Source organism: Stegodyphus dumicola, chromosome X1 (genome assembly GCF_044657685.1).
Source record: "Stegodyphus dumicola isolate Sdum_Otavi_A_Nest chromosome X1, ASM4465768v1".
In the NCBI taxonomy this organism is placed as follows: Eukaryota; Metazoa; Arthropoda; class Arachnida; order Araneae; family Eresidae; genus Stegodyphus; species Stegodyphus dumicola.
Genome location: NC_140780.1, coordinates 52,818,687 through 52,843,278, shown reverse-complemented (window position 1 = coordinate 52,843,278; position 24,592 = coordinate 52,818,687). Strand labels below are relative to the sequence as shown.

Below are 24,592 nucleotides of genomic sequence, written 5' to 3'. Positions count from 1 at the left end.
GGGCTGAGGTCCGAATCCCGAATGGATGTAATACGTCTGTTTCCTCATAAGAGGTAACGGTGGCTGCCTCTTAATTGCCTCCATAATAAAATGACCACCACTTTTGGCCTAGTAGTTGGCTTAGTAGTGGCAAAAGCCTAAAAATGGGTAGTGCTAGCTGTTAAAAAAAGTTAAGTAACCATATTTAAGGTTTGTTTGTTTATTAAGTTGTGGTAAAGTACTCGAGAGCTTTCTGTTAAGGTTAGGGATGCCCTCTTGGAGGACTTCCTGAGGGAAATTGGCTCAGATACACATGGGGAAAGCCACGAGAACGCCCATTCAGCCAGCCCGTTCGTCGAGATTCGAGCCCCAAACCTAACTACCAGTGTTCAGCGACTTTACTGCTTGGCCGCTTGTGGGTCTAGCCATATGAGTTTTAATAAGTTGTTTGAAGAGGTACTACTTAGAATTTTGTTTAAAGAAATTAACGAGTGCCTCACAATATGTTTCAAATCAGATGCGCAATACTGTGAGATTTATAAGGTTAATTCTTGAACTTGGCATGTATATTCCAGTTCTTGAATTCACACAAAAGCAAGATTCTGAGGAAGTTCTCTAAAAAAACTCATCACCCTACTAATGTTAAGATTCAAATGCTTTTTGCTGATAAATCAATTTCCAAATAGTTAAACGCCGGCAATTTTTTTTCCTTAAAGCTTTCGACACACAGTCACGTCGGAATATCGTTTAATGTACCTCATAGAGAACAAAAAGAGGAAGATGACGACGTTATGTATTGCTTACATAAATTGCTATATTTTATACTGTTGCGTAATAAGGAGACTTACCCCATGTATAAGGCTGCACGAAAGTCATTTCTAAAAGAGAATATCCGTGTTTTGGGATTTCTCTACTTCAGCCGCATACGCTGTATTTCTGAAATGGTGTAATAAACTGGAGGCATAGGAACTGTAGAGGAGTTTGTTTCACAAATTCGTACAGAGGGTTGTTCAGAAGTCATGATGCGACTAACTTCGGATAATCGTACTGCACTCTACAGCAAACGTGTTTTACACGGGATTGAACGAGCGCTAGTGTTGAGGCACAAACACAAGTAATAAGGCATGAAAGAAACCGGAAAATGCTTACTTGCACTGTCTTTGAAAAGTATTGCCTTATAGCAATGTGCTAAATTATTTCTCAAACCTGCGCCCACCAATAATAATAATAAGTGTTTGATAGCATTGATGGAGTGACTAGCTTGGAGTCCTGTTGCCCGCAGAGGGCAGGAAGTGGATTGCAGCTCGTCAGCATTATGCATCTGGGAAAACAAGCCACTGACGACTGTGTTATCACCCGTAATGAGAGACTTTGCGGGTGCCGAGAAGGTAGAAATGCATTTAATGTACAGGGCTGTAAATGGTAATGACAGAGGAGAGTTAGGCATATTAGGAATACTATTCCAACAGATGAATACCTAATCACAAATTGTATGAGTAGTTACACTGCCAACTTTGGAAAACTATTTTCTTCGCCAAGCAAGCAGGAAACGCGTTAGCGAAAAGTTGCATGATGTCCAAACGTAGACGAGTTCACTTTAGACTTTGCGAAAGACAGACTATGCTCAAGTACCACAGCTACTGCACGTCACGTAGATGCAAGTCGATCGCCGTTTAGAGAATTTTTAACAAAGAATAACTGGGCACATTTAATTTTCGGGTAATTCAAGCTTTAAAACTCTAAGTGCATTATTTTGTCACTAGCTTTTTAGCACAGTGTATTGCAGCCGAACTGTTCACCTTATATACATTATTCATAGATGAATTTCACACACAAAAGTGTTTTCAGTGTGCACAGTTATCTGTCAGCAGCCTTAAAACAACGAGCTACACGTCCACATGTATTTCAGGAATGATTCTTCTTAAATTGTAAATGTGTGGGCAAGTAGTGTAAATGACCTCTTGAATAGCATATATCTGCTACAATACGAATCAATGGCAGATGTTATTGCATATTTCTGGAAGATGTTTTAGCAGAACTGTTTCAAAACGTTTCTTTGTCTTTCGTAATCGACTGTGGTTTCGGCACGACAGTTCATTTGCGCACTGATGTGTGTAATTTCCTGGATGCCACTTCTGGAGCACGAAGAATTCAACGTTTATGTACCAGCACATTGGCAACCCCGATCACCCAATGTTTCGAACTTTTACATGAATCCAGTTGATTCTGTTGAGAACCTTTCTGTTCGAATAGCCATTGGCATTACGAAGTACTTCTCAACGATACTGCAAGTAAAAGTGTTTCCTTTCATGTTTATGCATTGATTTAATACCTCACCGTGTAATTTGCCTCTACATTTTCTTATATAAAATGTTTGTTTAGTATATTCTTCTACTCTTAAATTTTGTCCCATGAACTCTGAAACATCCTACAGAATTTTCTTGAGAAATTGATTTTGCAGTTATACATATATTTATTTACATGAAGAGAGTTAAAAGCAAGACGAAATCCCAGTAAAATTCTGGAAAGTCATTGTCAGTTAATCATAGTTTGAGATCAAAAGATGTCAAATGGTAGCACATAAATTACGTCTTTCAGAAGTCTTTCCGTAAGTATTCAGTTTATGTAGAGATAAAATCTAGAATTCGTACACGAAAATTAATAGCAGAGATAGATTTCGCTGATGAAATCCTCTTGATGGACGATAATGCATGACTTGATTTAACTTGCTCACATCTAAGTGTTGGAAATTTGAAAGTACACAGAAGATAGCCTGACTTACCTACTCACAGGACTTACCACTCATACCTGCGATGTAACATGTGTAGCTCAGCTTTGGGGATAACATTTCAAACTTCAAACTTTTCCTAGAATACTCCTTGATTTAATAACTGCAATTAAAGAACAGCGGAACTTTCTTCTGAATTTCTACAAAACTTTTATGAACCTCACGCGCAACTTGAAACTGTCAATTATCGTTTCCGATATGGTAAATTATACAGTTTATATTTTTGCTTTCGTCCTCGCAATTATTAGTATTACAATTATTTAGCATCTCTTTTTTATTGTTTAACATTTCATTAAGTTTGAAATTGTGCAGCAATTATTTTTGCACTATGTAAGTTATGAAAGTATAAAGAGTTATAAAATGCTATACTTCTATCTGGAGAGAAATAAGAGTATCCCTTTAATTTTTTTCACGAGTGTAATTTTCACACTTTGAATCAAGAATAAGAAAGTTAAAAAATTTTAAACAAAATTGTCAACACAATAAAAATGACAATACCTCTATGACCCCTCCACCTTTGCTCTTGTCTGACAAACACAAAAAATCTTCAGGTAGCCCGATCATTTTACCTGTAAAATACCGTTTTTTGGTAAACATATTTAGGAGTGTGATTTTTTGTGCAATAAAAACTCACAAGTTTCTGACATATGTACTTTATTTAGTACATTTTAAAATCAATAATTACCATGAAAATACAAAATAAAAATAAGCTATAAGAAAAAAATGGAAAGTAATTTAAAATTATAAAATATTAATAATTAACTGTGCTGAGAGATTCAGTTAATGCTTACCTAAGTCATTTTAGTACATCGAATTACATGTGTATGCATACATTTCGTGCATACATACATATGAAATTATACATGCATACATTTCGATGTGTCAGTAAACTAAAAGGGTTCATTGTGTGATGATTTTACCAATACTCGCTCACGATAATCATTAATTCACTCAAGAGTTACATGCATTCTGAATAACTGAATTCATGTATATGAAGTATTTTCAGTTTTGTTCGTCGACAAATATACCGCACAGGTTTTGCTTTTTCAAGTAATTCAATTGGTTCTGGATTCTTGTTTGATAATTATAAACAATTACTGGTATAAAAGTTTTACTTTTCATACTATCTTGTAAATTTCATCTGAACATTCGGCTTCTGTGCGTTACTTACAACCTTTAAAAAAATATATTTATTCCAGCTGGTAGCAAATTAAACACAAAAATGTAAGCTCTAAATGAAAGATAGAAAATCATTTTGCAATCGTTATGTTAGAAATTCGTTATACAGCTGTTATACCTATCTAAAATTTTAAGTGCTGTCATACTATGACAGAAAAGGATTTTCAAAACATAGAAACGAAATGTCAGTTCTTCGTAAAATATTCTTTACGTCTGTGCATTTCCTTCAGTCCAAAAAAGCTTGAAAAATTGCAAGAAAAACGTTTAAGCTATTAAGATGCATAGAATAAGATTCTTTACCTCGCTCAATTTAAGCATAAAAATTTAATCTCTAACTAAACAACGAAGCTAGATATCTGAATTAAATAACAATAGGGTTGTAAAGTCGTAGGTTATTTTGAAGAAAGAGACGTGAGAGGATATACCCTCGCCGGGACTCGAACACGGGACCCCAAGAATACGAGTCTAGTATGCTTCCAATTACACCCCGAAAGGCATGTGGAAAGAAGAGAGAAAATACCTTATATAATGACTCATAATATATCTACCAATTTGAGTTTGCATGTCTGCCAGAATGAAGGCACCCATGTATGGCATACTTACATACGTGATGAGTTACAAGTCAGGCAGTTAGTAAACTAAAGGACCAGTGGTCTGCCTCCCAGACGGGAAAGTAGTTAGCGACGCTGACTACTATACTGAAGAGCTTGGGTTCAAATCCCAGATATAGCGTGGGTGTTTGTAAGTGTATAGTAGCTGTGCATCATGGGAGCACTCAAAAATATGTTGCGAGCCGAAAGTCCTCTCGAGGAGTTGGTGATTGTGAAGAGGAGGGATGGGAGACCCTCGTATCCGCCCCACCGGGCTGCTCTCTTTCAAAACTGGGGCGAAGTGAGCATAAGACTGAATGTCATCTGTATGGTGGTCCCTTAAGGCAGATAGCCCTCGAGTGCTTTGCCGTAATCTAATAAACCAAACCAAACCATCTGTATGGTGGTCAGTTTTCTGGCTAACGACAGACTTATTCCTTGGCACGAAAATAATTCGTAGACTTGATATGATTATATCAGACAGGTAACATCAATAATAACAACAACAGACCAGTGGTTTCAAACTGACGCCTCTGAAGCAAATTTATACAGCCCACGAATATATTTCAATTATGTATTTGTTGCTAACGCGGTGTTACAAAGATGTCAAGAATTTAGTTATTTGAAGTCCGAGTTTACATTACCTTCATTACCATTAGAAACGAAGATAAATAAAGCGTCCGAAAAGTCTATAAATCGAGCTAATTATTTTACAATCTGATAGTGAATATCATTCAAAGATCTGAAGATGCAAATTTTATTAACTTGCATTCATACTTGTCAAAAAAACGTGGTTATAAATTTTTACTCTAAGAATAATCGCTTCATTTGGTAATAAGACAATAGCCTTCTTTACAACTGAAAATTATTAAAAAAAAAGAACCCGATTGGACGATGACCATATAAAATCCGGGATAAAGGTAACTTCTAGTAACTTCTCTCTTAGGCAACAAATTTTATCGAAGTTTATTATTGTAGTAAAAGATAAAGTTGTCGTCATTTGTTCTCACATTTTGTTTCACTTGGAAAATTTTTCCTGAAAATTTAGAATATTTTTATAATTTAATTAATAATTATAAGGGACGTCAGTACCGAATGGGATGTTAGTCTTGAAACGGCATTTTGCGTCGAAACACTTAAATGCGTTGTGTCCCTTTGCAAACTGTTGCAAACAAATATTATCGCCTTCTATTATATTTAAAGAAATTAAATAATAAAGAATCTGCATAATTGTATGTATGTTTCTCGCACTGTGAAAAAACAACTGTACATAGAACTATCAAATTTTAAATAACGTTGTCCTTCATCCGAACACGGGCACCTGGAAGCCCGAATTTTAAATTTCGAATTTGTTTTATTATTTATTTTCTATTCGGTAAAACGTTAACGAATTTTTATTAACAAACTCAACAATTTCAAAGTCACCAGTGGCAACACTGTATGGAATAAACGGTTTTCTCCTCGAGCACGCGAGACTATCTATTGAAAATTCTAAAGATATGCCTTTTTTAAATATTTTTTATTTTGTGGCTGAATTAAATGTTATGTGGCGTAAGCGCCAAGAAGAAAATATTTAATAAATTAAACACACAAATTATTAATAACAAAAATACAAAAGCTTTTAAAGCCCTTTTAGTTACAAAACTGAACACTGATAAGAATAACTGAGTAAAGACTAAAAAGAAAAATGTTTGCCAACACTCAACGCTGCATCGGGTGGTGGTGGTAGTTGAGTTAATGGCGCATAGCCAGAAAGGTTATATGCGCCAAACACATGGTAGTTTATAAAAAGATAGATAAACTTTATAAAACAACAATTAGCTAAGTCATAAAATCTACATGAAATAATAAAATGGTGAACATTAAAAGGAGTAGGTATTAAAACTAAGCAAATGATATGTAACAAGCGATGAAACACATCAAAATTACACTGTAATAAAAGCTAAATTAAATTAAATAATAGAAACCTGTTTCTTTCAGGTATAGAAATAAATTATTAGTGGCCTCTTTCCCTATTAAACGGTCAAGAGGCAAGTCACACTCGTTAAAATGCTTTAGTCTTAGTCTATTAAAATTCGGACATTCTATTAAAAAATGATGAACAGATAAAATGCTATCACAGTAGGGACAAATTGGCTCACTCTCTGCTTTGAGAAGATTAATTGTGCGTGATTCTGGAGTGGCCGATTCTAATACGAGACAAGAGTACTTCTTCCCTTCGGTTTTGAGTACTTTCCCAAAATTGCACTCTAGGCTTCACACTTCTTAGCTTATTATTTAATTGTGCATCCCAGATTTCTTGCCATTTATCTAAAATTTTCTGCTTAATGATTTGGCTGATATCTCTGAGAGGAATGAGTTGACTAGATTCCTCGACAGCAACTTTGACTGTGATATCTGCCAACTCATTACCTTTTATTCCTACGTGTCCAGGAATCCAGCAGTAAAGAATTTCAAATCCACGATTACTTAGGATTTTATTAAACTTTAAAATTTCAACTATAAGTGGACTCTATGTGTCAGAGAATGTTTCTAAGGCCTTCAGAGCACTGAATGAGTCAGAATAGATAATAAACCTTCTTCGGCAACGTCTAGATATAGATAAAAAGGCATGATAAATTGCAGTCAGTTCGGATGTCAGGACTGAACAATTAAGAATAAGTCGTCTTCCCACCATATTATTTTCAATTACGAAAGACATTCCAACATGACCAATTGCTTTCGATCCATCTGTATATACAGGAATATAATGTAAATTTGTCTATGTTCTGAGAAAATTTGTTGGTCTGTGATCTCATTAGTACTTTTTTAACCAGATGGAAGAAAATATCAAGAAAGCGAATTTGTACATTTTCCCAAGGTGGTATTTCAAAATGCTTTGCTGGCTGGATGTTTAAGTCAGACATGGAATATTTCTCAATTAATGAACGAACTCGTAAAGAGAAGGTAGGAATACAGGAGGGTCGTGCTTCAAATAAGAGGTCACTGTCATCAAGCAGAATTTTACAAAGATATTTCAGTTGTGATAAGACAGTGAAATGATAATGAAGGGACAATTGCTCGCGTCTTAGCTGGAGTGGTGGTTCATAACAGTCGACATAAAGGCTTTGAACTGGAGAAGTTCTGAAGGCTCCAGAACAAATCCGCAAGGCCTGGTAGTGAACAGGATCTAGCTTCAGTAAAGCGGAAGACCGTTCCGAGCCATATACAACCGAGCCATAGCTTCTAGAGCGTACATGCGAAGCATTGGTTCCCGCTCGGCACCCCAGGAGGTGTTCGCCAAGACTTTTAAAATATTCAGTGTTTTGAAAGACTTCTTCCTCGAGTAAAGGACATGGGGAAAGAAGGTCAACTTTCGGTCAAACATCACTCCTAAAAACTTGACTTCTGGTACGACAGGAATCAAAGAATCTTGAAAGTGAAGCTCCGGCTCGGGATGCATATTTCGCTTTCGGCAAAAGTGCATGCAGACATTTTTTTGCTTTGAAAAGATATACCCGTGTTTTTCTGACCATTTCTCAATTCTGTTAAGAGCGATCTGCAACTGTCAAAATCCGTAATAACGTGAATTCAGAACAAAAAAAAATGAGAAATTTATATGCGTATTTATTCTATGAGTAAATAATTTCTATGCGTATTCTTTCGGTACAGAAGGAGCTGACCGTGGTTATACATCCGTGGTACGAGAAACTTTCCACTAGAGTGGTTGCACTGTATGGCAGCGTAAGCCGCGAAAACATGTTTTGCGGCTTTCATATTTTTTCCTTTTAGATATGCACATTTTCAGTAATAAAAAGGAACGATCTCTGCTCATAATTTCACTGGAAATATCGCTTCGGAAAATCTTATCTTCACGCCAGTATTCCTTTAAAGATAACTTTCTGTTTCGCGTCATTAATAACGACGAAGCAATAAAACAATATAATTGGTTTAATCCCGTCCCTTCTAAAACCTATAAGTGATCCCTTTTAAGTTGTCGACAACAGTAGTTGTTTCTTTTTTTCCTCAATGAATTGAATTAAATCTTCAGAAAAAATGCAGTCCGAAGTCATCTAAAAATTCTCGACGAGCGATTTAAATTGTTTCCTACTACTCCCGAATGTTGTGGCGTAAAATCATGAATTTTGGGGCTAAACATCTTAGAAGTCCATCTCATACCAGAGAAGTATCAATTCGTATTTCAAGTTCCTATGTTTCTTTAGATTCCGAGGTGCTGAATATACTTGGTGGATTGTTTATCCTCCTTTTACGAAGTTCTAATTTATACTCATTTTCTTCATCAGAATCACTTCCTGAATCAATTATTTCCTTTATCCATTGTTATCCTTTCAAATGTTTCGCACTTATTCTGAAGGGAACTGAGTTCAGATTGTAAGTAAAAACATTCATAAAATTTACTATATAAGCAAACATACCAATTTGTTTTCCGTTGATTATATATTATATAATATGCATCATTTGTATTATAGAATACGTATTATTAAAGGCACGTTGTTGACTGTTAGCAATGATATAATGGAATGATTAGAGCAGCGGGCAAATTTACACACAGAATAGTAAAGTAATGCGTCACACGCAAGCTAATGCCTACTATAGAGATTATATACAGGGTGATTCTAATTTGCTTTTACAAATTAAGAGTGGTGATAGTACACATCCAGATGAGCAATAATTACCATAGGACATAGGGTCGCATTCCACTCTGAGAATCAAAAAAGAGGAATATTAGAATTCCAACCTGAACATAAACAGTGTTGGAAGAGAGAATGAACAAGAGTAAAAGTTGCACAATCAGTTTAGTGGAAAACTCAAGAGAGAGTGTACAAAACGGATAAAACCGAAAACTTGGTGTTCGAGGTTTAATTTGAGCTCAGACTTTGATGGCAAACACTCAAATTCACATCTTTGGTTGGCAAGGTCTCAACCTCGCAAACGATTGCAACAAGTTAATCATCTAAAAAAATCAAGGGCTGAAATGTTATCAACTAACAACAACATCCGCTGTATGCCGAGATTAGCATGAAAAGTTTATGCTGTGTTCCGGCTGTCAGAACTTTGTGTCCCATAGAAGAGCGCTTCAAGTAGAATAAGCGCAGCATAGAAAGGCCAGGAGGACAGGGTAGAAGATGGGCGAAGGAAAAAAAACTCCTACCTTAATACTTAATATCAGAGTAGCAGTTTTTCCCCGTAATAATTTGGATAATTAACTTGTTGCAATCGTTTGTGAGGTTGAGACCTTGCCAACCAAAGATGTAAATTTGAGTGTTTGCCATCAAAGTCTGAGCTCGAATTAACACTCGAACGCAAAGTTTTCGGTTTTATCCGTTTTGTGAACATTCTGTGAGTTTTTCACTAAACTGATTGTGCAACTTTTGGTCTCGTTCCTTCGCTCTTCCAACACTGTTGTAAATTCAGGTTGGAATTCTAATATTCCTCTTTTCTGCCTCTCAGAGTGGAATGCGACCCTATGTTCTATAGTAATTATTGCTCATCTGAATGAGTACTATCACCTCTCTTAATTTGTAGAAGCAATTTAAAATCACTCTGTATACCTAAGTAACTTAAAGTGAATGCTGATTTTATATGGCGCGGCGGTCGTACTCAGAAAATGTTTCGTTACCATTGCCAGTGGGGGACGGCAGTACACAGACAACGTTTCGTGTACGCCGTCTATGGGGTGGTAGTAGTACTGAAAGGGTTAACTTTCTTAAATTAGTAACAGCTAAAAGTTATTAATCCTGTTAGCCAATCTTTTGAATGAAAATGTGCAAGTGTTTCTATAACGTTTTAATGAAAAGATGTTTCCATTGCATGGCTAACAATGAATATCAGAATCACTGGGTAGTTAATTACATTACCTACGCAGTAAAAATAGCTTGTTTGTATCAATTTTCAGTAAATTGCTTCAGTTATATTTTATAATGTAGTTATATTTCTTTATATTATACTTACAGTTATATTTCTGAATAGGTTCGTACATTTGAGAAAGTTTTACGGTATTTTAATTCCAACGTTTAGCTCGGTTAAGATGTTTTTTATCATACTTGGAAGCAAATTTTATTGTTTTTATTTTGTAACTTCCTTATGTGTAATGAATGGGGGGGTTTCGATAATTTCTGTATGCCTAACATAAATATAAGCCGATTTCCCTAAGAAAATTCGTTATGAAAGCATCCCTTTCTATATTTGAAATTATCATAAATAACTGAAAAGCATACTTACTGTTACATGTGGAATGAGATATTACAGTTACATCTGGAATCAATAACTTTCAACAAATAGCCGATATTTTATTCTCATTTGACAGCAGAATACCGACATTAGTGATCTTTTGATGTTACTATTAGGAATCCAAGTTAACAATGCTCATAAAAACTTTGCACTTTTACAAGTGAGATAACACTGAAACAGGTCTCTAATCTTTAAGGTAATGGACGTAAATACTGAACTGCAAATTTAGCTACTGGCTTCGATGGTTCGCTATATTATCTGGCGACGGAGGATTTTCTTGAATTTCTTCAAGTGTAACATAAATTATAAATAAATTCTATTAGAAAAATCTCCATGAATGATTACTTTCTCTGCAATATAAGATTTTAGCACGCCTTGTCAATATTAATTAAGCAATGAACCAGTCTTTCTCCCAAAGTCATCTTTCCTACATAAATTATTTTTCGCTTTTGACTTTATCCACAGAATCTTTATTGGTAAACTTTGACCACAGACTATAAACAAATAAAGGATATTGCTTACTACAATTATCACCACCCAGTTTCAGTAGCTATTATACTATAGCTCATATTACTATTATTATTAATGCCTAATGCACAAGAATACCTTGCCGATTTAGCTAAATGAAAACAAGCATTTCCAGGTAAATTTAGGGCAGTTTCAACTCTCTATTCAATTGAACTACTTATGTTTTAGCATGTTAATTATTGTTGCCTCAAATGAACATTCAGGAAATGAAAGCGGAATTTGAAATTTTGGTGAGATTTCAGACTAAGTATTTATTTATGAATATTTGGCTGATCTTTGGAATATGGTAACAGGTAGTTTGGCGACATTTTGGAGGCGATAAAGGTTACTACCTAGGACTTTGGTAATAACGTGAGTACTCAGCTCCGATTACGCAATATTTTGTGTGAGGGAAATGAGAGATCATGAGATATGTCATGTGACATTAATGGACGAATTATAGTTCTTTAATCGGAAAAGGGGGTAAAATTTGGAAAAATATCTGTAGTACGATATTATTTTGTATTAAGCTTCATTGTGTGTTGATTAATTTTCGGATTGCATGGCGCTATGTAAAGTGAATTCTAAATTTTTAATGCGTTTATCTGATAATAAGTTGAGATTGTGTGAAAGGAAGGATATTACAGATAAGTTTGAATGGCGGTGCAAGAAATCTGGTGAAAATGGACATTTTGTGAAACGGAGTGTAAGGAAGGGTACGTGGTTTGCTGAAAGTAGTTTGAGTATGGGTGAAATTTTATTAATTTCTTATTACTTGGTGAATAGACTGCCAGTTGACTACTGGATTTCGGATTTAGAAATTAGCCGTAGTACTGCAGCCGATTGGAACTCTTTCTGTAGGGAAGTGTGCGTGCCACGTAATGAAGATTCTGAAGAAGATTAGGTAAGTTAGTATTTTTAATCATTTGAGGATATTATTTTTATGCATTGTTCTAAATGTAAGGAGTAAATAAATTAATATGGTATTATTGCAAAATTGTCATTAGCAATGATTTAGTTTAAAGTAATTAGGATTGTAATCTAATTTTTATTAATTTAATGTATGTGCTTATTTATATTTTAAGTAGTGTTTTTTTAATTTAATTATATTTTAATTTAATGATCGTGATTTTGTGAGTTATATGTTTGTAGTATTTTGGAATACGTTTGAGTAGTATACGTTGAGTATTTTCATGCATTTTCGTGAAATTTTTCTAATTTATGAGAAAAAAGCAGTGTACATGGATATAGTGAAGAGTGTGCGCAATGCCATTTTTGTGCAATTCTGAGATGTTTTTTTTTAAGTAAAAATAAGTCGACGTGTACATGGTTTAGTTATATTTTAATTAAATGATAGTTATTTTGTGAATTTTATGTTTGTAGCAATTTGGTATACGTTTCAGTTGAAGTAAACGTGCATGGAAATAATTTAAATATTTGACACTAAGTATTTGTAACCATTTTTAATGTCTGCGGTAGAAATTCGTTGCTGACGTTTATAATATAATAGATAATTTAGAGGTAAAAGTTTTTGGATATTTTATTTATTTTATACGTGGAAATGTTCATCCTTAGAAAGGGTATATACTTTTTTGCGATCAGGTAATTTCATATATGTGCTTTTTACCGAGTTTAAAGATTCAGAAAATTATCCTGCATTTTCGTGAAATTTTTCTAATTTATGACGAAAAAGCAGTGTACATGGATATAGTGAAAAGTGTGCGCAATGCCATTTTTGTGCAATTCTGGGATTTTTTTTTTAAGTAAAAATAAGTCGACGTGTACATGGTTTAGTGATATTTTAATTAAATGATAGTTATTTTGTGAATTTTATGTTTGTAGGAATTTGGTATACGTTTCAGTTGAAGTAAACGTGTATGGAAATAATTTAAATATTTGACACTAAGTATTTGTAACTATTTTTAATGTTTGCGGTACAAATTCGTTGGTGACGTTTATAATATAATAGATAATTTAGAGGTAAAAGATTTTGGATATTTTATTTATTTTATACGTGGAAATGTTCATCCTTGGAAACGGTATATACTTTTTCGCGATCAGGTAATTTCATATATGTGCTTTTTACCGAGTTTAAGATTCAGAAAATTTTCCTGCATTTTCGTGCAAATTTTTGTAATTTATGAGAAAATAGCAGTGTAGATGGATAAAGTTAAGAGTGTGTGCAATGCCATTTTTGTGCAATTCTGGGATTTTTTTTAAGTAAAAATAAGTCGAGGTGTAAATGGTTTATGTGTATGTGCTATTCTGAAAAACGCGCAAGGAGTTTGCGATTGTGCACTTTTTCCCAATTTTGCAGTTAATATTTGTCATGATTAAGCAGTTTTGTTACATAAAATTTCTAACAAAGTGTAATTCGGCTATTAGATTGTTGGAAAAAGTGTTGAGTAAATAAAAAGAAAAGAAACATGTCTTTACTTCGTGAAGACAAAATGGCGGCGAAAAAAAAATAGAGGATTGCTGTAGCAGAGTTTGTCGCCAAATTTTCGCCAAAAAATCGCCAAGTTACCATAATCCAAAGATCAACCGAATATTTTCCCTTTCAAAAGGCTAGACACTTGTCACGTGTTCAACTGAAGATGGCCTCAGTAAACTTTTCGTTTCACACTGTCATTAATAAGACGTTTTCTAGCGTAAACCATAGGGTTCAGATCAATATTGCATCCATAAGTGAGAATTAAATCCGAGCCTCGATTTCAAGTATGAAATCTGCCTATATAAAAGTAGCCAATGTAGCCTTTATGAAAAATATTTTACAATAAATATTTAATGCAAGATTTTTAATAAATGATCAAGATAACAGAGAAACCTGAAAACATTTAAATACCTCTCTTTATGAGACATTTCTTTCTATATGACACTTTCATTCTCTTTTTGGAATATAAAACAACAACAAATTATATACAGGAGGAGTTATACGAAATTTAATTATTTTTCTCATTACCAAAGCAAACGTATTTCATGCAACATACATAATTTTCTTCCAGATGAAATATTTATTGTTCATATTTACACTTTTTGAAACTAAATGCTAGTAAAGGTTTTTATGGAATTTTTTCATAAAAACCTTTACTAGCATTTACTAGAAAGCATTTACTAGAAACCTTTACTAGAATTTTTTATGGAACTTATTTTATTTTTAAAATAGGTTTGTGGGATATCAATCATAGAACAGTAATCAAGAGTCGCATCAAGAACAATCTCTCGTTATACGCTATCTTAATCGCGATTCTGAATTCTTCTAAAAATTTTAGAAAAGGTACATTCATTTATACTATCTTTGCTCATTTAAATTAATAAGAAACAACTATTTAATGCTTGGAATCTAAACAAAATGTACAAAATTTTATTTCTTGTTTCTTCTACTGTTTTTTATAAGAAACAGGAAAATGCTTTTAGATTTCCTTACTTTTAATACTAAAATATTTCTTTAATTCTTTAAACAGTTTTGAATTTTTTTGCATTCAAATTCGAATTAAAACATCATTGCTTGGAAAAAGCAACAGGGAAGACTTCTATTGTCTTAGAAAATTTCTATTTAATGGGGCAAATTACGAAAAGTCTATTTGCCTACTAAGCAAATAGCTCTCCCGTGCTTAGCCATATTTTAAAAATCTAATCTGATCCAATCCATTCTGCTCGTTGTTCTGTAAAATAAAGATAAGATATAATAGAATTATTCGTAAAATATAGCTCCAAAGTTATTTTATTATCTTGTGAAGGACCTCTTCTGTATAAGCAAAACATACCTACCTAGCCAATCCAGCATAATGGTCTCTAGTTCTGTACATGCTGGACTTGCAGCCTGGAAAAACAAAAAGAATAGGCATTTATGCGTATTTCTACTTAATGCAAATGAAGTTTTTTTAATTTTATGATAGTTTAAAATTAGTGTCGCAAAAGGAAATAAAAGGAGAATTTTAAATGTTTTTAAATTTAGAGCTGAAAACACAATTGTTTAATTACTACTAAAAATTTACAAATTATAATTTGTAATTAATTAATTGGCTTTGCCAATTAATAAATGCTAGTTACAAAATACGACACGAACAGAAATAAATAAACAAGCTATAAAACTATATGAACTGAGCTTCAAGATTCCAAAAAATTATTCTTTTATATAACAGGAATGGTACACTACAAAGAGTGTTAGCACATTTTAGAACGATATCGATAAATAATTCAAAAAATTTAAATTTAGAGAAATGTCTTCTGGTACCTATAAATTTGTTCTTCTTTCAAAATGTCGCATGTTAACAAACTGTAGATTGGAAGATGCATTTTTGAAATTTTTGAAGAGAAACATTACGTTACGTATATATATTCAATTCAAAAACTTTACGAAACGCATTACATTGAAATTCCTAAGTGCGAAATAAGCAACAGTATTAGTTCGAAAGAGACAATCCATCATCATTATTTTTACACAAAAAAAAAAAAAAAAAAAAAAAAAAAAAAAAAAAAATCCCGGAAAACGTACGTACTGTTTCTAATGTTTCTAAAGTAAAGACTCTGTTAGCAACAGAAAATCCACCAATGCAAAAATCAGTTCCAAACGCTTTAAATAGAACATAGCAACAATAAACAAAATCGTAAAAAGATTTACACTTTAAAAAAACGTTTGACCGTACGCATTTCCGACGTTCGACCAAACGCATTTCCTTCTTACAAACAGGACATCTAATAATGGCTACTAAGTAAACCTTCATTTACACACCAGTCAAGTAATGCTCTTTTCCCCTTTCTTTCAAGTCGTACAGAAACTTCAAATTAATCTTACTACATTCAGCCATTTGACCGTCTAAACCACAAAACAAGCAATATACTTCCTATCCAAAACACAAACTTCACAAGCCCTCACGAATGTACTGCAATCATGCAACCGATTACGTCATAATAGGGTTTCCATAACATTCAACTACTCAGGCTACCATACATGAAACAACAACTTCGCAATAATATAAGGGGTACCCTTCTCTCTATTCTAACCATATATATATGTAAAATATAAAAAATACGATGGCTTTGCTGTATGCGAACAAGCAACCTCTAATTAACTTTTCGCAATTTCAGGATCGTTCCCCTAGACCAGTATTTTCGAGAACATTCGAGCATATTACGTAACCGCTCCTATAAATGAAGAACTTGCGCTATTTTGCGTCAGAGACCGCTTTCTCCCTTTACTGCTGTTAAGACCTATGCTGCTGCTGCTTTTCTCATCTGCCTCCCTTTGTTCGAATACTATGACGCAGTGAATTTTAAAGTTAATCTTATTTAGTAAAGAATAATGATCTCTGCCGTTTGAAATGAATAAAGATATAGAGCTATAAATTTGAATCCTTCTGTGTTGTCTTTGGATGCCGCCTTACACTCAGCCATTACAATGTCCAGAATTCTGATGTGACCAAGCTTCACTCATGTGCATTACTGCCAAAATATTACATATATATACTATAAATTAGCGTTTATATATATAAACTATATACTAAATACGAATTAAAAAAATTAAAAATTAACTTACTTAAAACTGGTTAAAAGAAAAACGTTGACGTTAATGGTGAGGAAAGTGGCGGGAAATAGCTTTCAAAATAGCAACGAAAGGCGTTTCCTGTTTTTCCGCCAAGTAAATTCAGTTAAATAGGTATGCAAATAATGGCGGCTTATCCCACTTTGTCGCTTGTTCCTCCATTTTGCGGAACCCCACATCCTTTCAACGTGTTGAGTATGAGTCTGCGTAGATGGGTCAACAAAATTATATCGATGATTCACCTTAAAATGTTCCAAACCGGCAGCAATGAGCTCCTCTGTTTGATATCCAGGCCACGAATCTGACATTATTGTTGAGCCTTCAGCAATATTAATTTGGATTTCATGCATTAATGTTGGTTCCAGACAAACATTCCGATCTGGAACTTTGACTAGAAATGTTTCTTTTGTTTCCCGAAAAATTCCACCGAAGACCCATTATTGTGGCAAGATACGACCTTTCTTTAGACGCGTAAAAAGGCTTTTGTCAATTTCGACAATCATTCCGGGCCCTCCAGTTGTCATATTTCGATTATCCTCCAAATCCTTCACACACACTTCACGCATATAATTATTCCAATCAATAACAGTCTTATCGGATAGATCCAACTGATGTTTGCACCATTTAATGAACGACTGTTCTTATGCCCCAAAGTAAATAAATCTTAAAGTTTTTAAAATTCAATACGACTACTTTCAAACCACGTATCAGTACGGACACTAAACTTTTGTTGACGATTTTTTACATTGCATCTCCAATACAATCCTGAATTATAAAACTTCATATCATGCCCGTTTTTACAAACGCGCTCTTTGGGTAAAATTCCAGCCTTTCTGAAAATTTCTATCACTTCTTCTTCATTTGAAAGAAGTTAGAAACTTTTGATAACCATTGGGAAAAATAACCATAAAAAGTTTCGCGTGTTTAACCTAAACGTAATAATCCGCGTAAATGTAGCCAAAAAACGGTGTGGTAATAGCAAGTGCGGGACTAGCGAGATAACAATCTTTATTTTAGCGCCCTCTAAAACGGTTACAGCCGAAAACATCGCGGCAAAAACATCGCGGACGAAAACGTTGCGGAGAAAACAACGCAAGGCGAAAACGTCGTGCTACAAAACATCGCGGGAGAAAACATCGCAAAGAGAAGACATCGCAGTTCTAAAACATCGTCGTACAAATCATCGTCGTCGAAAATAAAGCGGTTCAAAAACTTCGCAGTTTAAAAACATCGTCGTCGAAAATATCGTGGTACAAAATAAAGTATCTACAAATCATCGCATGTTCACTTACGATTTGTAAGTCTCGTGCGATACTTTGTGGTGCACGAGGATTTCTTTTCTTTAAATAAAAAAAAAAAAATCATCGCATGACGATAACATAGCAGACATGCTTTATTCAAGCTTTAGCATGGCATTTTTACTTTCATATTTTTTATTAACTAACAAATTTTTTCCTGAGAAAATAAGAAGAAAACTTAAGCATAGAAAATTAATGCAACTTATAGCACTTAATGGAATTTTAAACTGACATAGTTAACTCACAAAGACCATTAGCAAATCATATTTTATAAAGTTTTTACTGGTAATGTTTCATGAGAAGTATAATCTATAAGTGCATTTAATTTTCTATGCTTAAGTTTCCTTCTTACTTTTTCAGCAAAAATTTATTAGTTAATAAAAAATGTGAAGGTAAAAATTATCCTTCTTTACATCTTGCGCTCCCAAATCATTATGGGAATATCCATTTATAATTATTAAAATTTGAGAAAAGCATGTCTGCGATGTTATCGTCATGCGATGATTTGTAGATACTTTATTTTTTACCACGATGTTTTTGACGACGATGTTTTTAAACTGCGAAGTTTTTGAACCGCTTTATTTTCGACGACGAAGTTTTGTGCCACGATGTTTTAGAACTGCGATGTTTTCTCTTTGTGATGTTTTCTCGCACGATGTTTTGTAGCACGACGTTTACGCCTTGCGTTGTTTTCTCCGTGACGTTTCCGTCCGCGATGTTTTTGCCGAGATGTTATTGGCGGACACCCTCTAAAACCTATGTTATAGGGTTAACCTGTATAATCTACAAGGGTCGCCAGTTTTGGAAGATGTCTTGGTAATCGACATAGTACGTAAATGCCTACGTTTATTTTTAATGAGCTTACAAACGTCCTTGTTTGAAGGTATGGTCCTAGTCAGGTTACAATTTTGTATCAATTATTTTTTAAAAGCTTGAGAATATGCTAAAAATAATTTTTCTGCCCGCCATTAAAACCCTTTGTTGCTCAATGTTCTACTACATTGGAACACCCAACTTTAATCGCTTCTGAAACCATTAAATTCAACCGTAAATGGATAAAAATGCCTTTATAATATACTTTGAACTTTTCTTTTTAAATAGTAGATGGCAGCATATCACAAGGAGATCTGGAATTTTCACCTATGATGTGTTCTTAACCTTTTAACTGTCATGCCCGAGATTATCTCGGGCACAGCACTGGTGTTCGAAAATGTCACGCCCGAGTATTTCTCGGGGTATTTTTTTTTTTTTTGAGTGCATCCTATTGTCATACCCGAATATATATCGGGAGATGTTTATTTCGGCTACATTTGGTTTTTTAAATAAAAAAATTTGACAATTTGTGTACCCAAATTATCAAAATAACTTGACAGTTAAAGGGTTAAAATCCACTTATTTTCAAGTAATTTTTTCTATTTTTTGTGATACAAAAAAAAATTGTTTGAAAAAACATTCTGTATAATTTTAATGGCTGTACTCTATATTTTTTTTTTAATTTTTCGTACAAAAAGCAAGTGCATAATCATCGAATAAAACAGAGTGTTCCATCAGCGGGAACACTGCGCCTCTAGCGATCTCATGCTATTACGCATCAGAACATCCGTTTTTAGGAGAAAACATCTCTTGTATACGTTTTCTGTTTCTGTTGTTTTGGCGGGGAATAAATTCAAACAAAGCAGTATTGAAGGTGAGGTGAGGTTTGTGCTATGAAAGCCCTATTATGGGCATCTTGAAATTTTTGTGAGTTAAAGCGGGAATTTTATCAGTAGCTCGTCATCCTTTCAGTAGCTCGAGTCATCCTTTTAGCAGCTCGAGTCATCACAAAACAAGTTTTCTGTACAAAACCTACAAAGTTGGTTTGTGCTTCTATTAAAAAGGTGTGACATGCTTTGAACAATTTCATGAAGCTAAGAAATCGAAACATTTGTAAATATTTTTATATAGGACTTGCTTATATACATATATTTATCTCATTTATCCGTATATATTCAAGAATATTGTGTATATCCGGAAAACCATGTATACAGCCATAATACATTGTTTTTCATTACTGTACAAAATCTTCTACTCATTTTCGTGCTTCACTGCAGTGCTCACATAGTCGCACTTTAAGAGCTCTGACGGCCTTTAGGCCTAAATAGACTGAATACAACTTTTTTGTTGAAATTCCAACTTTAATGTATAGTGCGCCACAAAGGGTTAATACTACACTGTACACCACTGTCCGTAGATAGTGCCCAACGCATAGCGTAATTAGTTTTACATCAAGATGCCATCTACGAAGGGAAATCACCACTGAATGCGGATTCTCCTAACTACCGTGTTATATTTACTGTTAGTTATATGCTCATATTTTTCGTGTACGTATCTCCTACTTTATTGCTGGTGTACTACTTCATTTTTTTTTATATATTTCGTTATTCTAATCCCAAAATAAAATACTCATTAAAACACAAAGAAACCACAATTTTAATACTGACTGGGAAGACTCATATCTTTTCTTCAATTTTAAAGATGAATATGTTTGTTTGTTGCTCGACAATAGTTTTGTAGTTCCCCGAACAAACATACTGTTGAACGTCACTTTGAGGTAATTCATGCCACTTTGAATACGAACCTGAAGAGAGAAGGGAAAAGAACAAATAAGCTAAAATAAAACCTCCTTGTCCAAAAGTAAGATTTCACTAAGCCTATGGTAAATTGTAAAAATGAAAGTATTGCTTCGTTCAAAATTTTTCATATGCTCCCAAAGACAAAAAAAAAGCTTTTCTAGGGTAGAGCATTGTTAAACGAAGCATTTTTAACTCGTACCGATTGCTTTTTTGAGGGAGTTTCTAATAAACCTGAGATTTTGTCTTATAATATAAGACTTGCAGTTGTCAGGCCACTTCAAAAGACGTGCAGACTCAGTTAAAGCGTGACTTTGAAATATATGACTGGTTCTCTCTAGTTTAACGAGACTACAAATATATCAACGCAGTTAGCAGTTATGGTAAGAATCGCATTTAGTACTACCTAAACAAGCATTTAGTAATACCTACCTAAAAGAAACCAACTGAAAATATTACCCATTAAAAGACGAGCAAAATGTAAGGATACAAATGAACATACTTTTACAGCATGTGCGAAATCGATAGGCATGCCTTTGCACAAGCTTCTGCGATAACCGCTGATTAGGCATCAGCAGTGAATGGTAATATTAACGGACTTATTGCCTTCTGCAATAACGATAAATCAAAATAAATATCATATCACATCATTCACCAGGAAGCTTTATATGGTAGAATATTGCCCTTCGGACACGTAACGAAATTACTTACAAAAATAGTAAACTTTATTTGTGCAGCACCTTTGCAACATCACCTTTTCAAAGCCTTAATAGAAATTCCAGAAACTCCTGATTTCATTCTGTATACTGAACTACAGTAATGGCAAGATTCTTGCAAAATTTGTAAATTTAATTAAAGAAAAAGAAATTATCTCAATACGCAAATTCAGAATTTTGCTGAACGATTTCGCAAGCACATTTGACTGGCTGGGACATTTACATTTTCTCACAGATATAATTAAAAAAAACTGAAGTATTTAAACTTGGAGTTGCAGGGAAAGGCAAACATATAACTTTGATGATAGTCGTTTAAAGCAAATCTTATTTTGTGGATATCACGTCTGCAGATGTAATCACTTGCGCATTTCCGAAATATGGTGAAAAGGACAGATAAAGCTTGAACTGACTGCCCACATTTTTATCACCCTTCAGTTACTTCGAGACCAGTTTGGAAAGCGATTTCGACAGTTTAATATTATCGAGCCAATGACTAAAGACTTTTTCATGAATTCTTTTACCAATGATTCTTTTACTTTACTCTTTTACTTGCCAATGACCAATGATTAAAGACTTTTTCATGAATTCTTTTACTTGCCAAGTAAATGTAATCGAAATAGATATACATTGCAGTGTTTATTGAAGCAAGAAAGGAAGAACTGAAGGTAGAAACTCTGGATCTTCAAAATGATATCTTTCTAAAATCTAATTTCTCAGAAGAGAACTTCTGGAATAAAGCTGACAGAAACAAAGTTTCATTCTCGGAAAGAGTATCATACAAGATAAAATCGCTATTTTGGTTCCACATACTTTGAATGAAACATTATTTCCAATAATGCATATTAGAAAATCAAATTCCAGATCTCGACTTGCAGATGATCGTCTTGATTCTTGATGACTGCTTACGAGCAACGGTATCATCATACTCTCCTAATTATGAGGTAATAATAAATATAAATAGAATAAATAAATAATAATTAAATACCAAACATCATACCGACTTTAAGAATTACATTTTATAAAGAATTTTTATAGTAACGAATTTGTAAACTTTTGTCTGTATCATTTAGTAATTATTTATTTTACATACAGTCATTAACTTTTTTATTTTAAAATTTTATTTTTATAATTTTTTTGTATACTATGCGTGTTATAAACTATGTTAATCTATAAATTTACTTTGAAAAAATAAATACGCCCGCCGCCCGGTAGGTGTTCTAGAATGTACTCTAAAGTACAAGAAAGTTGGGGATCCCTGCTGTAAAGTTGTTTAAGAGAAAGGAAAAGCAATATACCTCGAAATTTTACGAAAAGGCCTTCAGTGATCGAAAGTATAATGCAGACTATATTCTAGAATAAGGACCATCAGATCCGATATTTAAATACTAAATACTTATATTTTGATGAATAATTAAACGGCCCAAAACTGTTCTAAAAATGCACTATTACCCTCTGAAGTAAAGTACAAGAAAGTTGGGGATCCCTGCTGTAAAGTTGTTTAAGAGAAAGGAAAAGCAATATACCTCGAAATTTTACGAAAAGGCCTTCAGTGATCGAAAGTATAATGCAGACTATATTCTAGAATAAGGACCATCAGATCCGATATTTAAATACTAAATACTTATATTTTGATGAATAATTAAACGGCCCAAAACTGTTCTAAAAATGCACTATTACCCTCTGAAGTAAAGTACAAGAAAGTTGGGGATCCCTGCTGTAAAGTTGTTTAAGAGAAAGGAAAAGCAATATACCTCGAAATTTTACGAAAAGGCCTTCAGTGATCGAAAGTATAATGCAGACTATATTCTAGAATAAGGACCATCAGATCCGATATTTAAATACTAAATACTTATATTTTGATGAATAATTAAACGGCCCAAAACTGTTCTAAAAATGCACTATTACCCTCTGAAGTAAAAATGAGTACAGGTATTTTTCTTTGTCGATATACTGGCTCTCTCGACATACTGATACTACATTGACTGTACCTGATATACTGGTTCTCTAGATATACTGATTCTATATTGAATATACTCAATAAACTGATTATAACTCGATTTAATGATACTATATGAACCAATGATATTTTATGAAACTTCTGCACTGTTTATATGCGCAGAAGTTTTACAAAAATGTTTCAACTCAGGGCCTTTTAATAATACTTCTGAGATTTAATTCTGTGTAAATATTTTATTTCACATTAGAGACCAAATTGTAAGTAACCTGCTCGCGAATTGTGAAAGCGAGAAAGATATAAATTTTTTAATAATCTCAAAATTAAACTAAATCATCGAATTTCTTTCAAAGTTTACATAAATACCAGAATGCACTGCAAAACTAATATGAAAACATCGAAAGAATACGAAAATGAAAAACATAATTTATTTGATAAGATAATACGAACTAAGCTAGGCTTTCATTAATTGAAACTTAGATGTAAATATTATCTTAATGGAAAGCAAGTACAAAGCTTACTTTAAAACACATTCCTAGTTATTGTTTGAATGCCGACACGCGAGTAAAATGCGTAAGAAATCTGCTTGCTGTGAACTAATAGCACTGAAATTTGGAAAGCGTTCTTATTAATAAAAGTCGTAACATTTCTGCGTTGGACCTTTCACTTTAGTCTTTCAGCTTGCTAGTTATTACCGATCCCAATTTAATCTAAAGAAATAATTTCTTTTTATACAAGTAAAACCCAATATATTAATATCTCACACAAAGAATTTATTTCTGAAAATGCTTTCTGAAATGCGGAATATTTGTTTCGCAGAAGATATTACGTTAGATAATCTGTTATTTAGAATCCACAATTCTTCAGATTCAATCGAAGTTAGATTAGTTTTAAACTAGAAATATGTAATACGTACGTGGTCATTATAATTTAAAAAGTCTTCAGATAATCGCTATACAAATAGATAATGCACTTAAAGCTTTATCCATTTCATTTTGCATTGTAAAATTCCAGCATTTGAATTTTACATTCAAATAATAGGGCATTTACAGAAAAGCAAATACTCCTAGCTATAAGTGGATTGACAAAATCTATGTGATATATGAAATTTTATTATTTAAGTGTATGCCATAATACCTCACATATAACGGTATACGTTACGAAACCAAAGACAACCGAAGACTGGGAAATTATAT

The 24,592-nt window shown here is 33.5% G+C and overlaps 1 protein-coding gene across 1 annotated transcript in view; it reads right to left on the bottom strand.

The window, feature by feature from the left end:
* LOC118197056 (aromatic-L-amino-acid decarboxylase-like) overlaps positions 1 to 24,592 on the bottom strand; it is a 189,121-nt gene that overhangs the window by 55,491 nt on the left and 109,038 nt on the right. The window contains exons 5-6 of the mRNA XM_085807204.1: positions 15,046 to 15,097; positions 3,266 to 3,336 (exon numbers count right to left, since the gene is read on the bottom strand). Of these exons, the coding sequence (XP_085663330.1) occupies positions 3,266 to 3,336; positions 15,046 to 15,097 (123 nt within the window). The remainder of the gene's footprint in view (positions 1 to 3,265; positions 3,337 to 15,045; positions 15,098 to 24,592) is intronic.